The sequence below is a fragment of the Coloeus monedula genome (genome assembly GCF_965178545.1).
Source record: "Coloeus monedula genome assembly, chromosome: 3".
NCBI lineage: Eukaryota > Metazoa > Chordata > Aves > Passeriformes > Corvidae > Coloeus > Coloeus monedula.
Genome location: NC_138783.1, coordinates 30,003,241 through 30,017,065, shown reverse-complemented (window position 1 = coordinate 30,017,065; position 13,825 = coordinate 30,003,241). Strand labels below are relative to the sequence as shown.

At 43.1% G+C, this 13,825-nt stretch overlaps 1 protein-coding gene across 5 annotated transcripts in view; it reads left to right on the top strand.

The window, feature by feature from the left end:
• The window catches only part of TEAD4 (TEA domain transcription factor 4), a 51,379-nt gene that overhangs the window by 19,606 nt on the left and 17,948 nt on the right, over positions 1 to 13,825 (top strand). For 2 of the 5 annotated variants that reach the window (XM_082279235.1, XM_082279234.1), the window contains 2 exons: positions 11,282 to 11,346; positions 12,006 to 12,068. In XM_082279235.1, coding sequence (XP_082135361.1) covers positions 11,282 to 11,346; positions 12,006 to 12,068 — 128 coding nt within the window. Of the gene's footprint in view, positions 1 to 3,687; positions 3,932 to 5,343; positions 5,441 to 11,281; positions 11,347 to 12,005; positions 12,069 to 13,825 lie in introns of those variants that run through there. The other 3 variants (XM_082279232.1, XM_082279236.1, XM_082279233.1) reach the window with 3 other exon arrangements.

Below are 13,825 nucleotides of genomic sequence, written 5' to 3'. Positions count from 1 at the left end.
ACATCGAGTTTAATTGATTTCTAATGTGGTAGGCCAGCTTTTATGTTTTGTAGGTATATCCACTCACCTGCCTTTTAACTGAGAGACTGTATATTTAATTTGTCAGCCTTTTCCCTTGCTGTATGTTACTGTTTTGATTCTGCTCTTCTTCTGGATAACTTTACACATTTCCAGTGGTCTTCTTAAAAGTTTAGTTTAAAAGCCTTAGTGTTCTTTTACATTTTAAAACCCACTTCATTCTTTCACAATTGGGGTCAATACTATCAGGTGCTAATTTGCTCTTACAAATACCAAAGGTTTATTAATATTTAAAAATTCAGATTGAATTCAAAATCTGGGAATGAAAACCAGATATGAAAAATAAAAATTAATAATACCCACTGACTTGGGTTTCTTCTTTCTTTAAAACAAGTGCATGTAAAGCTATCTTCTGGACAGGTTTCTGCAAACACATTACCAGAAAGATCTCAAAAACATGGAGTGAGTTCTGAGAAGAGCAAGCATACCAGACTTAACATTGAGCCCTGGGAGTTGAAGGGACTGATTTAGGAGGAAAGATTAAAGTAGCTAAATATACATAGCTTGGCTAAGTGATGACTGAAAGGTGGAGGGTGGGGGGACACATAATAACAGTCTAAAAATATTTGAAGGGTGTTAACATTTAGGAGGGAGAGGGATTTTATGTGGAACATGTGAGCATGACTAGGATTAATGGGGGAGAAAGGAAGAATATAGGATGGATATCAGCAAAGACTTCAGGAAAACATGGTGCTCAGTGCTGAGGGATCTCTCTCCTCTGAAGAGCTAGAATGGAAATGCTGTTGTTGGGGACTTTTAAACTTGTATCAGACAAAACTATAAGGATTGTATTTGTGAAACTAGTCCCAAAGAATGGTGTGTGTATGTGCGCATGTGTATCTGTGTTTTACATGAATGAGAGGAGGATTCCAGATGGGAAGTGCTATGGTTTTACACAGGAAACAAGAGAATAGTGGGTATTAGGTGGCTTTACACTGTAAATGTCTGCATGATTTTGTAAATTGTTAGCATTGTGATTCATACTACCTGTGGCTTTGTGACATCAGTATGTTTATTAGACTGATTGACGCAGGAACCCTTCCTTAGGTCTGAAACAAAAAGCGCAGACTTCTAGGTAAATTCCAGGAGTGCTTTCTCAGAGTTTGTCTTCTGTCAATTAGCCAAACATTGAGTAGAGAAGGATGACAGCATTTCTCAAGAAAGGGTGTGCATATACATAGAGGGAGCTGATACTGTCATTATGCAGATCTTGTGGCCAATATGCAGATTGTGGGGAGATCTGGCACAGGCAAAAAGGAACTCCCTTACTTCTACAGTGCAAGCAAGAAAAACCTATCACATGAACTTTCTTTTAAAGTCGCTTTCAAAAGCATTCCTTATTCCTTAAACAAAACCAGTGTAAGACAACATAACCTTTCCATTTTCTAGTGCCCAAACTGAAGGGAAGCTGCTTGGTCAGAAAAAGCCAGCATGACAGCTAAAAGAACAAGCAGTATTCTCATTCATGTAGGATCCAGATAATGAGCACAGGAGAACTAGGGCTGTCTATTGGTTTAAACAGTTGCTCATTAGCTAATCCATAACAAACCCTGTATTGTCTGTGTGTGGTGAAGATCTGGGCAGCAAAACTGGGAAGGCTGTGTGCAGTTTGTGCCCAGACAGATGGTCTTGTAAATCTGTTGGTCACTGGCAGAGCTGACTGAAACCTCTGGGGCCTGGGTACACCTGCTGCTGAAGGGTGCATAGCCAGCAGCTGTTGCTCATTGCTGTCACCTTGAACTTGTGACCCATGTTCTGGGTACTCCTTCACATTCTCAGAGTCTCACTCCATGCACATTAACAGCCAGAGGCTTCCTCTGTCTCTGGCTTCTTGATCAGGAAATGACACTGTTTTCATGGAAAATGCCTTTAGAATCACATTCCTTTCCTCTTGGGTTTGATTTGTACAATAGTTGCAAATGCCTTTCCAGGAGCTTCGGTCGGTCGGAGTCTGTGGGCAGGAGGGCAAGGAGTGTAACCAATGCTTGGTGAGGTAACCCAATAGCAATGCCCAAGTTGTTGACTGCAAGTGCTGCAGACACAGGCCCGTTTCTGCACATGGCAGTGTTACAGGGTAACACCCGAGCACGTGTGGCATTCAGCTCAGTGGTTCTTTCAACCCTGATGGGGATTATGAGCATTCGTGCATATAAACACGGCATCATCGTCTTTAGTAGTAGTATCACAGAAAATGGTGCTGGGAGAGACCTTCAAAGATCATCTCGTCTGCTCCTGGGCTCAGAGGCAAAGCCAGCTCTGCTTAAGCTGTTCATGTCTCATCTGATCCTTAATGGCTAAAGTTGAGGAAAAGTGATTTGACAAATCTAGGTATAGAAGCTTTCATCTCGAAGGTAGCTGAAGCACCTAGATATGTGCAAATTTCCTTCTGGATCCATGTGTATTTTTAAGTATCTCTGCAGCTTAAATAGTTTTGTCAACCTCATGTTCCTGCACTCCTTCCTGAATCATGGTTGCCCAGTTATCTATCAGACTGTAAACTCAGTCAGGGAACAGGTACTTAAAGAATCTGGAACAGAATTGTGCCAGTGTTAGGAGAAGAAAGAGAACAGGGTGGGAAGGAACAGGGAATATCACAAGCCACTGTAAGGAATTTTCATGATCTTGGCAGAATTCAGCTATTACCCAGACCCGTCCTTGGGTGGCTATGCAATTATTCAATCTGTGTTTCTGCTAGGTTTTTCTGTCCACATTCTCTTTTCACCTGTTACAGAGTATGACATCTTTAACAACTATTCTAGATAAAGTTGGGATGGTATGGAACTGTTCTGTGTTGGGACCAAGACTATATTTCCTTCAGAAATGGTGAGATGACCTTACAGTTCACAGCAGAAGAAAAGAGGGAGCTGCCACTTGTGTTTCCTTGCTCCCCTGCTCTGCTTCCAGTTTTGTGCTCCTGTTCTTTAGGCTAACTTCAGTTTCTAGTACACTCCTTGTGGATCCATGTTAGATTGCTAAACTGCTTGTAAACTATGTTGGCAAAATGAGCTGGACAGATTTCTGCCAGATTAGAGTTGAACTGATCCATGGAATAGTCTGGTGAGAGGGATGGAGGGGGAAAGGCAACCACTTTTTTCAGGACTGTCCAGGCATTTGTTTAAGCTGAATCTACAACTTAATGGCTTCAAGTGATCAAAAATCACTCTAAATTATGATGGCACAAACTGAAAATGGGTGGTAGCAGCCATTCCACTTTAAAAAATCAGTATTAATTTATTCGTATAATGCAAGAACAGTCTCTGGGTTCTTTTACTCTCCTTGAGGCTGCTGTGTAATTCTCAGTCGTTTGGCTGGGACTGGGTGGTGGTGTGGTCTTAGGTGCTAAGTGAAGCAGTCATGACTCCTCACAGGACTGAGCCAGACCAGACCAGACCAGATGCCCTGAGAAACTGCATGGTCTGTGCTGGTCAGGCAGCAAGCGGCTGCACAGATCTCACAGACACCTTTTAGCTCTAATTTCTGTTACAGCTGAAGCTTTGAGTGCTTGGTCAGCCTGTCACCTGGGCACATGCACAAGATTAGCACTTGGGGCAGAAGTCTGCCAGAAACCCTGTACTGTTGGTGCTGGCAGGGGCAGCTGACCACAAAACCAGGAGAAGGGCTAAAGCTTTTGCTATCCCTTAAGACAACATCACTGAGAATTGCTTTCAGATGCCCTACAGTTATTGGAAGATACCGAAATGAGCAGACATTCATTGAATCAAGGAAGAAATCAGCAGATGTCCAGATCTGTAATGTAGAACTTGGACTGATGGGAACGGGAAAATGCTGTTACAGTTAAACATTGGTTTCAGTGCCACCCTCAGTAGTCAAGTTTCTCTGAACCCGGGCCTTGGTGAGTAAAGTGTCTTTGTGCCTCTATAAGGTCATTTTCAGGTGTCCCAAGAGACTGAAAGCTGTTAGTTTGACATGTCTTTCCATGTAGGATTGTTATTGGCTCTTTCAGGTGTTATCTGATACACTCCCTGGCATATGAAAGGACTCATGTTACTATATGCAGCTGCTTTGGTGTGATTGTGGGATTTCCCAGCCAAACTGAATCTAAACATTTTCTGTAGGATTCTTATCAGTCTTAACTCTGGGAAGTACCAGAACAAGTCCCAGCTTTGCTCCTTTTGCAGCCCTTAACGTGTATATGGGAGAGTACTTATGGGATGGATTAATTTACATTTCTGTGGCCTGAGGCGATAATGTGGGAAAACAAAGCTGATGAGGACATTGAATTTATGCACTGAAAAGCACTATTAAAGACTGAGGTGTGGTGAAGGGCTGCATAGCCTGGAGCTTTGCATTAGGCTGATGGGGAGGGACTTCTGCCCGCATACATTGTTGTACCTTAGTAAATGCTCATCTTTACAAGGAATAACTCCACAAGCCCTTGGGGCAGTAATTAGAAGGCAGTTTAACGCTGTTTAGCCTTTAGACAAATGATGCAAGCACAGGAAGTGCCTTGCCCATTTTCTTACCAGCCTGTTCGTGTGAGGGTTAGGTGGAGTACAGTTCCAGGCTACAGTTTCTCTGGTGGCAAAACTGGTTTAAGAAGTTCTGCACCGATTCTTTCTCTGTTCTCTTTGCTGTGCCAATGCCGTGGTTAATGTGACCACAGAATGAACTAGTTCACCAATCCAATTAAAAATAGGCTGATGGGGGCGAAAAACAAAACAAAACCAAACCAACAACAAAATCCACATGGGGACGTTTTTATTTTTTAATTATTGGTAATTAGAGTGGTGCATGTCAGTCTTTCCTCCCCGTCCCCCCTCCCCTTTTCCCATCAATGTAGTCAGTACAGCTGCACACAGCGGTTGATGGAATGTTGCAGGAGGAGGAATGACCAGCTAAGGAGAGGGAAACCTTTTCAGATTGTTCTGTTGATGAAAAATGTGTTGCTCTAACTACACCTATGGTGGCTGACTTTTCATTTATCTCCAGTACTTGTTTGGAACCAATAAGAAGCTTCCCCAAATCTGCAGGGTCTGTAATTGTTATCCCACAGCCAAACACTTTATATGAAGCATCTTAAACTGACCACCAAGAAACAGCAGTTTCTAAATGGTGGTAGCAGTTCTTGTGTTTCTGGCTGTGAATTTAGGCTGTGCAGTGGCAAAGGAGAGGAGTAAACACTAACCTTTCCAGCCAAAGACCTTTTACACAAGAGAGGGTTTCAGTGTTTACACCAGTTAGTAAATGAGACAACTGAATTCTATGACCTCAGACAGATGAATCACCCGACTGCCATGTGAGGGGCTTGACTGGTGCATTCTGCCCAGCAAATAAAGCTTTGACTTTGTCATTTCAGAAGAGGAAGGAGCTCAGAACTTGCACAGTCAAATGGTAAAAACAGGTATTTTGGGGAAGAGCTGGCTGTGATGGTGCTAATCACTTAAATATTGAGTTTTCAGGCTTCTGACTGTTTCGGTATTTTTCAGAAGTATTGGCTCATCCTTCTTTGATTCTTTATTTCAAAATCCCCTTTCTGTAGGGCTTGCATGAGCTTAGAGAATCTTTGTGTGGAAGGGTAATCCTGAGAAAATTCAAGCATGGAATAAATGATCAGAATGAGGACATTTTCTTCTCCCAGCTGAATATAATGTTCATTGGTGTGTGTAACTGTGCTATGGGAACTCAAACCTGACTGTTGGGCACTAAAGTTCTGCACTGTTGGGGTCAAAGATGTCAAAGGTAGGATAGGTCAGTGCCATAAAATGCAGTATGGTTTTCCATGGTCCCTTTCACGGGAAATGTTCTTAGTATGGTGATCATAGTGGTGTACGAAGTTCCATTATTGCCTCTTGAGTATAAGAACCAAACAGAATCTTCTCACCAAGGCTTTGGTGAGAAAATGTGGTTTGTGATGAAAGGAAAGTCTTAATAAAGGTAGCATTAAAACTAGATTATATTAGTAAAAGTTGGGTGTCTGTGCATCTTGAGGAAAAGATGGGATTAACCATCAGAAATACGAAAATGTGGTTTCTGACACATGTAGCCCTACTTCTGGAACAGCTGATGTCCAGGAAGACCTTTAGCATAGCTGGGAGGAGGAAGCAGTGGAATGAGAGGTGGGCAGTAAGGTTGTGCAGACCCCAGTGGCAGTTAGTCCCATATGGACATGCAACAACTGCTTTTAGACAGCTGCTTTTGTCTAAAAGTGTCTTTCTGGTAAGACTTGGTTGGTGGTTAGTTTTGCTTTGTATGCACAGAGAAACACTGACATTTGGTGGACAAACGAGGTGTCCTTACCTTCCCTCTTTTGTCTAGATTTATTTGTCTGATGCACACAGTTCATTATGTTTATGTTGATTGTAACCAGCAGTTAATTAAATAAGTTCGAGGAGACTGTCATGTCCCAGGAAATAGCATTAAGTGACACAGAGAGATTGAAATGGGAGTTGAGATGGCTTTCTTGACCTCCTTTTGATAAACCTTTCACTGGATACAGCTGGATAGTTGCTTCTCTTACAGAACTACTTAGAGGTAGTTGCAAATGTTTGCTTTGGGCACAGAAAGATACAGAATCTGCCAAGAAACATACTTCTGTGCTGTTTCCCACTGAAAGGATTTTGCAGACATCACTGAATTCTTTGATCTCACTTTGTTTGGCAACAGGTGTGTGAGGAAGTATAAGTCTTAAAGAGATACTGCTTACAAGAGGCAGAAAAATTAATATCCTTCTACTAAGAGAAAGTCAGCATGAAGCTTTGAGGTAGGGCTGGAAAATGCTTCCTATGGTGATGGGAATTCCCTTGATTATCTCCCTTCATTACAGGAAGAGACTTCTCTGCTGTTATATTCAAAGGTGCACAGGTGTAGAATGGAGAATCCAAAACCCTCCTTATTCACTTCTCTTAGGCAATTCCTTCTTGGATAACTCCTGAATGCAAAATTTTGCAATTTAGTGGAAGGCGGAATGGGAGGCAAATTGCTGCCCTTGGAAATTTAACTGTTGAGAGTAAGAGGTAAAGAACATAAGAGAGTATCTCTTGGCTACTTTTTTTGTGCCATGCTTTCAAGGGAAAGGCTCCAGGGAGGATAAAGGTGCTGTGCCACAGTTGGAATGTTGGCTGGAGCTTCGTGAAACCCAATGCGCGGTTTCGACAGAGGAGTCACAACTGCTGGCAGGTTCTGGTGACCATGGCAGACCTCAGCAGGAGTTATTCTAAGAACACAACATATGATCAGGTTACTGAGGGACACTTCACATGGCTCTAAAAAATGAACCATCTGACGGTTTATGACAGCTCTGCCTGTTCCAGCCAAATGAGGAGTGCTGGTCTTTGCTGACCCTGCAGCCAGGGTTGTGAAACAAAGAAAGTGCCTTCTGGAGCCTGTGAGCCTACAGACTTGCAGCCACATAGTACCTGCTTACATCTAACTACTGATAAGAATACAAAAGATATTTAGGACTTGCTTCTCTTGCAGTTTTGATTCATGGTAATTTAATAGTGCCTTGCTGCAGTTCACTGGGCTTGGCAATTTACATAGTTCTATATTTAGTAATCCCTGTGATGAATGTCTTTGTAGAGTCATCTGTTTGTTTGTTGGTGGTTTTTTTTGTTTGAGTTTCCTTTTTTTTTCTTTTTTGAGCTACCAGTACCTTTATTAGCTTAATATAACCTGCCACTTTCCTGTTTTAACCTCACTGTGAGGACACACTTCTGGAATAGGGAAACAGTATGAGAGTTATTAGCAAGTGGGAAGTGAATTCTAAAACTAGAAAATCTGATGATCCACAATTAAATGCTCTATGGAGTTTCTTTCTAGAGAATTTCTGTACTGGCATCTAATATCTGCAATCTGTGCAACAATTTCTCCTCCCACTAGTCTTTTTTGGTGAAGTATGTGGCCTGAGTGGCCTGAGTGGCCTGAGGGAACTTCGCAGTTTTTGCTGCTGCCGTTGTCAAAGACAAACAGTTAAATGCACACTTATGGAAATACCTCCCAGTTTCCCAGGCTTGACTACAGTTTATTGTCTCTTCTCCCTGCTTCCTACTCTGTTTCCCTCCTTTTGTTCTCTCTAACACTCAGTCCCTCTTAATTCCTTTGATGAGGTGCAGGGTGACGCAGGAGATTGGCATCACTGTGTAAAGGTCTCTTTCTGCCAGTTCCTGCTTTTTTTTTTTTCATTTTGTTTTGTTTCCCCTCTGGTGCTCCTTGTTTCTAGCTGCTTCTCTTCTCTGCATGGGTTTTCAATGGGCTGCAGTCCTTTCAAGGTTGTCTCTGCTCTGGCGTGGGTGCTGCAGTTGCATCAAAATGTTCTTCTGTCATGGAGCAACTTTTTCCAAGATTACTTTTCCAGCCACATCCCCAGGAATGTCCCCTACCACATGTCTCCTTTTCTTCAAATTCATCTTTCTACCTATCTTGTATTTCTCCTGTGCATTTTTAGGTCTCCTTTTGTGGCTCCTCATGTGTCTCCTGTCCCTACTGGCTCTTGCTCTTTCCAAAACATGTTCCAGCAAAGGTAGCTTGTGCTCCTCTGACTGGTTGGGGATTTGATGGATTGATTGTTATTTTCATCCAGTTTCGTTGTGGCTGGAATTGGCTGTGGCTGGCACAGAGCTGTTCATGGCATCCTCTCGTACAGATTACCCCTGCAACCCCTTGCTGCTGAAGCAGAATAGTGTTCTGTCAGACTGTTCAGTCTCCATAATTTCTTTGCTTAATTGGAAATGCTACAAATATGAATTTACTCCATAAAATTTATTGTATGTGGTTGAGAATCCACTGAAATTAGTTATGCAAGGATGACCCATAACTGAGTCAATGTCTGGAGAGTTCCCATGTGTTCAGATTTTCAGTGTAGCCTGATACATACTCTTTAAAAGTTTGCCTGCAATTCTCCTCATCCACTTCTTCTCAAGGCTAGTTTTTCCTCTCTTTTCCATTAACTCTCTCTTCTTCCCTCTCAAAGGGTCCTCTTTTTGCACAAAAAATTTCCTCCTTCTTTCTTTATAGATAATAGGGTTTGAGTGCCTTGTTTTGTTCAGCACATTTCCCACTTCTAGCATGTCTCAAACAGTCCTGAAATTCCTTATATGTCGGCATCTGTTTGAGAAGAGTCACTTCAGTTCCTTCTTACCTTTCAGCTTGGATCCATGTCTAAACAGATGGAAGCTTTGAGAAGCCATAAATATTATTGTTGGCACTAGAGGAAGGTGGTGTGGATATGTGCCGCTAGTAATTGGTCTCGGCTTTGTAAAAATGGTTTACATGGGTTGGAAGAGCAGCCAGGTGCAAGGTGGCAGAACAGCATCTGCTCCCACCAAACTCCCCATGGCATGACACTGTGCTAAAGCAGAAACTGTGGGAACTTGAAGAGGTCAGTGCTTACAGGGCAGGGCATTGTGTTTCTGGCACAGACACAGTTCCTAATTTGTATTTACAGGAGCTGGAGCTGATTTCTCAGCTACAGACCCGTTTCTTCTCCCAGGGGAATAAGGGGAGCTGCTATAATGACACCATTAGGAAAAAGATTAAGATCTGTACATGTAAAACGCTTTCCCATCCCTGTGTGTGCATTGGTTGTGTTTCATGAACATGGCCTAACTGCAGTCATGGACATTTGCATTCTTCTATTTCAGAAACAGATGGAATTAAGGGCTTTGCCAGTCATTCCCTAAAGGGTTGAGTGGCCAATTCCAGCATAGTCTTTCCTTGCTTACATTTCATTTCAGGGTTGAGTGAAATAAGAGTTTAAAATAAAAACAAGGTACAGGTTTTTCATGGAATATTAAACTACTGGAATAGTTAATACTGGTAGTTTAATACTGATTTCACTGCTTGCCTTTTGATGTCTGTGATGTCCTAATGTACAAGTTCTCTGCCCACAAACTTTCCACAGACAATACTGGGGTTTCATAATTTTGTTATAAATAAACTTCACAAGAGCTGTGGCTTTGTTTCCTGGTTCATTCCTTCTTCATTCTGCAAACACTTGCAGCCATATCAAGATGTCTCGCAGCCTTGCAGCTCCCACTCCCACTACCTTGCTACTACTGTGGTCACCACAAATGTGTTATTTTGCAGAGCCTCCTCTTTTTCTGTCATGTTTTCTGCCTTGAACCAGCCTAGGGTTCAGATGTGTAACTGCTGCCTTTCTGTTTCTGCTCTTCATTCCTCCATCTTCAGAAAGAGAATAAAATCTGTGTGACTGCTTACATTGGTACATGGAAGCCAGTGTAATAAACCTGGATAGTCTGCCTGCAGGAGTCTGAAAGCACTTGTAATTCACTCTATCATATCAAGCTGATGAATTCTGTGTAGCTGTTTCCATGTTTATTTGCTTGGACTTAGTTACACAAAATGACAGGCTCCTTTTGCTTGGAAGGGATCTCTTCAGACTGCCTAGTCTGGCCCTGCTGCTCAAGCAGTGTCCAGTAGGTTGTGACTATCCTCCAAGGATGGAGACTACAACCTCTCTGGGCAGCCTGTGCCAATGTTTAACCAGCCTTATAGTAAAAAACAATTGGGTTTTTCTTTTTTTTTCTTTTTTTTTCTTTTTAGACAGAATTTCATATGTGTTAATTTGTGTCAGTTGTTTCTAGTTCTATCACTGGGCACTATTGAGAGAAGGATGGCTCTCTTTTTCCGTTCACTGCCTCCCATCAGGTATTTATTTTATTATTGATTAAAAACTGCCCCTGAGTCCTCTCCAGGCTGAACAGACCCATCTCTCTCAGCCTCTCCTCATAGGTAAGATGCTCCAGTTTCTTAATAATTTTTGCTGACTTCTTGCTGGACTTGCTCCAGTATGTCCACACCTTTCTCGTGCTGAGGAGACCAGAACTGGACTCAGTATTCCAAATGTTACCTCAACAGTGCTGAGTGGAGCTGAAGGATCACTTGACCTGTTGACAACTGGGATTTGCCATAAGGGTGCATTGCTGGCTCATTGTCAGCTCATTGTCAACTGGGACCCCATCCATCTGTTCAGACAATTTTCGTCAACCCCCTTGTCCAATTATCTGGCCCATACGATGTCAGTGTGCCTATGGGGATGTTGTAGGAGACTGCTCCTGACACTCAGATGTCTGCCATGTGTGCTAATAAGTTCCTTTGTAAGAAAGAAAAGAGTGTGACAGAATCATCCTGCTGCTGCTCTCTACAGATACACAATGGAATTGCCTATCTTTTTGCTGAGGTCATTGCTTTCTAAGCTTGTATTTGCATTATTTCTCTGTTCCAGGCCGAAATGAGTTGATTGCCCGCTATATTAAGCTGAGAACAGGGAAAACACGCACAAGGAAACAGGTAAGTGTACCGTTTTCCCTGTAAACATTAGCTTCTTTGGGCCACTAGAGATTATGAGGGCTAACGAGAACAAATTTCTTGCTGTTCACTTGTTGGTAGTTTCTGACTTTTCTCCAAAGTCTTTGCTGACTTTTTTTTTCTGTTGTTGTGCTGAGCTGGCTAATAAGAATGGCAGGAAGAGTCAGCTCAGGAGGTTTCTGATGCTCATGTCTCCCAGTCACATTTGTGACCCACAAATTTTTCTACTGTTAAATAGTGTGATTTTATTTGCTTGGCCTACTACTAATGAATGTTTCAGGGAACATCAGTGGTTCTCTGCATGAAGGTTCCCTGTTCAGCCCAGGCAGACAAGACAGCAGTGATGATTTTGAAAATGCCTGGTGCACAAGATGAAAAAGGAATCTTTGTAATTCGGGAATGATTATGCAGGCTATGCTGGACAAAGCACTGAGCAGCCTAGACCTGCCTTAGATGGCCCATCTTTGCTGGCTTTCCACCCCATTTCATGGCACTGGAGTTATGTTCAGAAAAGGAGCTCGTTGTTATCTCCAGTCCCTCCTACCCCCAACCCTAAATAACTGCCTAAGGTGTGTTTACTTCTACAAGAAGCTACCAAGTATTCCTCTGGAATGAAGATGGAATTTTGTCTTTCAATGCAGGTATCTAGTCACATCCAGGTCCTGGCAAGGCGGAAAGCCAGAGAGATCCAAGCCAAGCTCAAGGTATGATGGATATCCCTTAACATATCACACAAGCCCCCCCCCCAGTCAGCTGTTCCCTCTATGAACAGCCTTAAAAAAGCCTGAGATTTGTCACTGAACTGTAGTAAGCTGGAGAGGAAAAGGTTCTTCCCAGGAAATGTTGTGCAAACATTCATTATTGTTGAAGCTCTGTGACGTCTGGAGCAATTCTATTTAAAGAATAAAGAAACAATAACTTTTTAAATTTCATGTGTCTTATTTCTGCCTCTGGTTTATGCTGTTGTCATTCAAATCTGAAAGACCCTTAGACTTAGGAGTGTGCAAAGAGTGTTTACCTGAGGAGGAGGGCTTTATCGTTACAAATGCTGACCAGTAAGCAGTCCCTGGTGTTGTGGTGGCCTGGGGAAAAGGTAGCCTTACAGTTACTAGAGCACCAGCTCCACCTCTACTAGAGGTGATGATGTGGAGTTGTCCACTGAGAGGAAGCAATAAAGCCAGCTGGCATCTTCTCAGGTAAAATGGTGCCAACTGAATAGACTTTGTTCCTTGATTAATTCAGACCTGATTTGAAGAGGCCTGAGCTAATGAGAAAGAGAAAGTGGTTGAATACTTGCTTGAGAAAAGCTGTGTTTTCCTTTCCATAGGAAAAGCTCCAAGATCACCCTAATGAACCTCTTGACATTTATTTCCACTCAGATTTGATGCAGGGAAATGGTTTATGTGCTTAGGCTGAATTGCCAGAAACGTTGAGAAGTTTGTATGTGACAATTGCACAAGAGGGTGTCCCCTGTTAGAATGTGAGCTATCCAGAAAGGGCTTGCTGAGCAGGATGTTAGGTCTGGGCCTTGTTATGTTTCACTGAGACAGTCAGAGAAGGAAGGTGAGTGCTGACCTTTCTGATTGGTATGGCCATAAGTAATCTGGAAGGAAGAGAGTTTGCTTCCCTGATCTTCCATGCTTCAGATGACGATAACCTTGACAGCCCAGTCTGTCCCTGACTGCTGAGGGGATGGCTATTAGTATGTGCTTCCTCTTGGCTGTCTGGGCAGCTCCTCACTGGGCACCAGGACAAATGGACTGTCCTGGGCACTCCCAGGACAGTCCCAGCTGTTGGCACTCGGTGTTGCCCAGTACTGACGTGCATGCAGCTCTGTTGCAAGCAGTGATTGCCTCTAAGCTATGACTGCACCCCCACATCCCAGCCCCATTTTAGAAAGCTGTGCTGTGTCTTTTATTAGCCTGTTGTATTTCCAGTTGCTCTGATAAAGAGAAGGAGGCACAAATTACAACTATCTAATTCAGTGCACCCAGGTAGGGCTGCCTAAGCTTGAAACCTGTGGTGCTGTTAAGTGGTCAATTCAGGTGCAGGCCTGCTGGAGAGGCAAGTTAGAGCGAGCAGGAAACAACAACTGCCCGGGGTGTTAAAAGCTTCACTGCTGCTTACATCTGTAACCTTGATTCTGTTCCTCGTGTGTCACAGCTCTGGGGTTGGGCATGATTGAAAAGCCAGTCAGCCGAGCCTGTTTCCACTTAGCTCACAGGAGCTGGCTGGTTTTGTTCTCAGGGAATGAAGGTGTCTTGGGGAGCTCCATGGAGCCATTGGCTGCTGTCCTTTTACACCACCCAGGCCATGCTGTGAGCTCTGCCCAGCTGCCTGCAGAGAGCCCTTCCCCAGGACCAGGCTGTTCCTTTCCGCCTGCAGTGGCAAGTCGGGAGCACTGATTCAACTCATTTACTTGTTTGCTTTTGCTGGCCATTTCCATAGAGCAAGGAAATGA